Source organism: Pseudorca crassidens, chromosome 20 (assembly GCF_039906515.1).
Source record: "Pseudorca crassidens isolate mPseCra1 chromosome 20, mPseCra1.hap1, whole genome shotgun sequence".
Lineage (NCBI taxonomy): Eukaryota > Metazoa > Chordata > Mammalia > Artiodactyla > Delphinidae > Pseudorca > Pseudorca crassidens.
The window spans coordinates 2,021,981-2,027,213 of record NC_090315.1 but is presented as its reverse complement, the minus strand read 5'-3'; the positions used below and the strand labels follow the sequence as shown (position 1 = coordinate 2,027,213).

The window sequence follows — 5,233 nt, the reverse complement described above, 5'->3', positions numbered from 1 at the left end:
CGACTGGGCAGAGGTGACTGGGGAGTAGCTTAACGGAAGAAGGCAGAAGAAGGCAGTCTTGAAAGTGGGGGCCCAGAAGCACCCCTACCCTCGGCACCCCTACCCTCAGGATCCAACGCGGAGCCCATCCACCTTCAAGACCCAGGATCCCAGCCCACTTCCCTCGGCTCTGGGACTCCAGCCCCCCTGCATCAGGGCTGCCATTGGCCAAAGACACATTTTTAAAGTCTGTCTTCACGTTTATTGTTTCCTGGCATGGTTGAGGAAGAGCCATCCCTGCCCTCTCCCCCCAGGGGAAGTCCAGCTTCCAGCTGCAGGAAGAGGGATCAGAGCCAGACTGGAGAAAGGACTTCCCAAGGATACCATCAGCAGCCTGGGTCTGCAGCCGAATCAGCTTCCTAGACAAATTTGACAGAAGAGAAATGCTAGGGAAAGGAGGCTCCCTGGTGAGTCAGAGCAGACCTCACTGAGACCCCCCAGGAAGGAAGTGGCTTGGTCAGCTGCCAGCTAAGACCCCCCCACCACACACACACACCTGGGCCTCCCTACAGGTGCTCCAGCTGGCCAGGCCACTCTCTGCTTTAGGGCCTTTGCCTATGTGGTTCCCTGCCTGCAATTCCCCCCCACGCACCCAGCAGACTAGGCCAGCGTTAGTGCTGGGAGGAGGTGCGGGAAAGGGCACCCCTGTAGGAGGGTAGAATCCGGGCAAAGGCCGGGAGCCTCGATGCGCCCACGGAACCGAGCTCCACCTGCCACCTGGAGCTCCACCGGGTCGCTGAGCTGGGACAGCAGGGAGTGGGCCCAGTTGGAGCGGTAGCCGCAGCTGTAGTTGCCGGCGTGTTGGGGCCCCCACGTAGGTCAGCACGAGGTCCGCGGAGGGGTCGGTGGTCCAGGCCACCGCCGAGGGCTCCTCTTCGCCGGACCGTAGCAGCAGGAAGGAGACGTCGGGCACGTGGCCCTCGCAGCGTAGGACAGCATCGCGGCCCGGAGTCACGGCCCCCGTCCACAGGGCCCGGAGCCGCGGCTTGGGCAGGGGTCCTGGGAGAGCAGCGGGTCGGTCAAGTGAAGCCCCTTGCCCCAGGCAGCAGCGGCCCAGCCCCGCTCCGTTGCCAGCCCCCTTCTCCAGCCAAGGTTGCTGGCCTCACACCGTGGTCACTGCGCTGTAACCGTAGTGTCTCCCTGTACACGTCCCCGCACCCCCCAGGCCCGGGCCTTCTCTGAGACTCCCTGGGGTCCCCAGCGAACGGCACTCAGGGCTTCAAGACAGGTGAGGAGAAGGAAGACAGGAGCCAGGGGAACGGGTTCCCGCAGAGGGCACAGCGCAGTCAGTGGTCTGGTGGTGGACCCTGTGCGGGGGGCTCTGCCTGACCTCCGACCCCAGGAGATCCGGATGAGGAAATCAGAGGAACACACAGACCCCAGGGCCGGCGGGGGCTCGGGGAGAATTACAGCTCAGCCCTCCGCCGTGGGCGCCTGGGAGCAGGCAGGGGTGGGGTCATAATCTGACCACAGCCGACAGGCCTGTCGCACAGGGAACCTAAGGCGTGAGCCAGTGCAAAGCCGTTAGCACTCTGAACCCTAAGTTCCGGGTCCTCTCTCCACGACCTCCACCAAAGCGCTACACGTAGCCCCGGTTGGAAACAGGCCAAAAGGCTGGGCGTCCCAGGGCCCTGGCGGCCGACCTCGCGCTCCCCTAAGGAGCCGCCGACTCTGCGGGCAGGACGGAGGCCCAGAGCGCTTCCCTTCGGCGTCCTGGGACAGGCGGGCACCCTCGTTTTGCGCACGGGCAGAAGGAGGCTCCGGACCAATGTGCCCGCCTCTCACCGTCCACGCGCAGCTCCACGGGCGCGCTGGGCGCGGAGTCCGCGAAGGGCGGCGCCGTGTCTGTGTAGACGCAGCTGTAGTTGGCCGAGTCGACCGCCGAGACGTCGCGCAGCTCAAAGTGGGCCTCCGTCCCCGCGGGGCTCAAGAGACCGTGCACCCGGCGCTGGCCCGCGCCCTCGCGCACCAGGAAGAAGCGCACGCCGGCGCGGGGGGCCCGGCACCGCAGCTGCACCAGCGTCCCCGGCTCGGGACTCAGAGTCGCGGGCTCGGCCGACAGCTCCGGCGCCGGGAGCGTCCCTGCGGGGAGGACGCGGCAAGGCTGACGCCCAACGCCGCATCTTTCCGCCGGAAAGAGTGCGCCCCGCTCCCTCTGCTCCTTCCCGGGAGGCCCGCCTGCACCGCCCTGCGTAAAACCGCACCATCCGCCCGACGTCCCGGCCCTCGTCCTCCTTGGACGCTCACGCACGCTCCTACACTGTTCCTAACTAATTTGTGTGCCCACAAAAATAGACGGGTGTGGGGTCGTGTTTTGTTGGAGGAGCATCCGCGCCCGCCTCCCCCGCCGGCGTCCACTCCTGGGGTTTACGCCCCTGGTCCTTGGCGGGTCCTGCAGCCCCAAACTGGCCACCCTCAACAGAGAGGCCTCGGCGCCCACCCGGACCCCGGAGGCTGGGGGCCCCCGTGCATGTAGCGCCTGCATGGCCAGACTTGCGCGTGGACCCAATTATTCTTCGCGGGGCCACGAGGCTGGGCTCATTTTTCTGTCCTCAGCTGGGGAAACTGAGGCCGGGCAGATGAGTCGGGATTGAGCCCTGGCAGTTACCGGGACCCTTCCCTGGGTCTCTCCTCCCGCTGCCCCGAGGGCAGAGCGCCCCGTCCTCCCTCCCCGCTGCCACATCCCCCAGGCTCACCATCGCTCAGCACCAGCTCGGCGGGCGCGCTGTCCAAGGACCAGAGCGCTAGCTCCTCTGGCAGCCGGTAGCGGCACGTGTAGACACCGCCGTCTCCTGGGGCCAGCGTGTTCAGCTGGAAGAAGACGCGGTCTGGGCTGGTACTGGCCATGGGTACCTGCAGCAAGTCCTCGCCCCGCCGCAGCTGGAAGTGCACCCCGCTCAGGGGCGCCACGCAGGTGAGAGTCGCGCTCGAGCCGGGGCGTAGGAGCCCGGCAAACCCGCCATTCAGAGTCAGCGTGGGTGGCGGCGGCGTGGCTGCAAGGCAGGGACAGTCACTGGGGCGGCCAGAGTCCCAACCATCCCCGCTGTGGGAGCGTTCCTTGGAGCCCAGCCTCCAGACCTCTTGCCCCGGGAACAGCCTTCCTTGTGGCAAATTCCCACGCCACTATCAAGGCAGGGCAACTGCGTGGCCACTGTTTCCCAGACCCAGTCCTGGACAGGGGTATTCAGGGCCGAGGGTCAGGGTAAAAGCTACTCTGTCTCCAGGAGCCTTCTCCCCCAGGAAGCCCTCTGGGATGGTCCACCCACTCACCCAGCTCCTCTATGGTCACAGTGGCACTGGGCTCCGAGGGGGCGCCTGATGCGTGGGTCCGGTAGCTGCAGCTGTAGATGCCAGCCCGGTGGACTGGGAAGGTGGCCTGCCTGTCCTTTGGGGCCTCAGCCACCTCCAGAAACTTGTCATCACCTTCCCGCCTCAGCAGGAAGGTCACACCGCGAAGTCCCCCGAGGCACAGCAGTCTCGTGTTCAGGCCCGGTGTGATCCAGGGCACGGGTTTGGTTGAGAGCAAGGGTGGGGGCAGGGGCTCTGCGGCGGGGGCGGGGGGTGGGGTGCAGGGGTCATGGGTGGTTCTGCCTGACTTGGAAGTACGGGGCCCCAGCCGGACCTGGACCTCCACACTCATGGAAATGTGAGGGAGCCAGGAGATGGAAGGCATTGGTGGGGGTGGAGGGGTGGAGGGGTGGCGGGACAGGCCGAGACAGGGACAGGGGACTACAAGAGGAAGACGCGTTCAGGGCCCAACTGTGGCCAGGCCTGCCCTAACCGCTTCCTGAGGATTCAGTCATTTATTCCTCACAGCCTTCTAGGGTTGGTACAAACATCACCCTCATTTTACCAATGGGGAAACTGAGGCTCAGAGATGTTACCTGACTTACCCAAGGCCACCAGCCAGTCGGGAAGGGGGCCGGAAGAGAACAGGGAGAGTGAGGAGTGGAGGAAGGGAGGCCTCTCCAGCAGCCTCTCTTCCTGCCTCGAGGCCCGTGAGCCCTCCACTCACCTGCTCCAGTCACCTCCACGAGGTTGCTCAGGCTGCTCCTCCCACTGTCCATGCTGTAGTGGCAGCGGTAGAGGCCCCGGGTGTCACCGGTCACTGCTCCCAGCGGGAATCTGTACTCGGTGGCGGGTGAATGCAGGTGCACCAGTCCCTGGGCCACTCCATCCTTGAAGAGCTGGAACTCCAGGGTCCACAGGGGCTCTGGCATGTCAGCGTCACGTTGGCCCAGGGTTCCGGCAGCGATTCGGCCTCTGCGCACAGGGTTGGCCTTGTGTCGATGTCTGTGTGGGGATGGGTGTCAGATCTGGGGGCCCAGGCAGGGGTTCACCCCACAGCGCCCACCATGCCCAGGCCCGGCCCACTCACATTGGGCCTCCTCGGTCACTGGGTTCAGGGCGAGACCTGCGGAGACGCACCACCTGTGAGGCCCCATGGCTGTTCATTCCCGCCCCTTATCTGGCCCCGGGGACCCCAGGCAGGACGCCTCACCCCAGAGCAGCAGGAGGGCCACCCGTGCAGACATGGTCAGCCTCACTGCAGCCACAGGAGTGTCTGCCGGGTGATAAGGCGCAGCCAGGGCGGCCGGGAGGGTGGGGTGGGGGGGAGGGCGTGGGGCACTGACCTCGCAGCTCATTCGTATTTCCAGGAAAGCAGGGCTCCAGGGGGTCGGGACAAAGGGCAGATGTGGCCTCAGGAGTCTCAGCTATAGCAACAATCAATAACTGCAGAATGAATAAACTAAATTAATAATAAAGAGTAAAGATAACAAAATAAATGATATAATAACAGCAAAGAATAACAAATGAAGAAAATTAATAATAAATAGTAAATGGAAAAATAATAAGAACATTTTTTAAATAAAAATAAAATTGTGAATTTCCTGCTGGTCCAGTGGTTAGGACTCCACTGCGGGGGGCAAGGGTTCGATCCCTGGTCAGGGAACTAAGACCCTACATGCCAGGCAGTGTGGCAAAAGAAAAAAAAAAGAGAGAGAGAGAAAAGAAATACATTAAAATAAAATAAATACTAAACCAAGTAATGTAATAAATAATAACAAATACATTTAAATAATAGTATGGAATCATAGTTAGCAAACAAAATTACCAATAAGTAATAAAATGATTAAAGTGAAAATAATTAATTAATGATGAGAGAAAGGATAAAACACTAAGTATTAAAAAC

General features: G+C 62.3%; 1 protein-coding gene across 1 annotated transcript; it reads right to left on the bottom strand.

Moving 5' to 3' along the window:
* Positions 1 to 639: 639 nt before the first annotated feature.
* On the bottom strand, positions 640 to 4,614 carry A1BG (alpha-1-B glycoprotein). The gene is given in 8 exon segments (XM_067720659.1): positions 640 to 849; positions 851 to 1,038; positions 1,825 to 2,121; positions 2,736 to 3,032; positions 3,310 to 3,582; positions 4,055 to 4,252; positions 4,255 to 4,332; positions 4,418 to 4,614. Coding segments are annotated over 8 exon segments (1,608 nt in total). The 5' UTR covers positions 4,485 to 4,614.
* Positions 4,615 to 5,233: the final 619 nt, after the last annotated feature.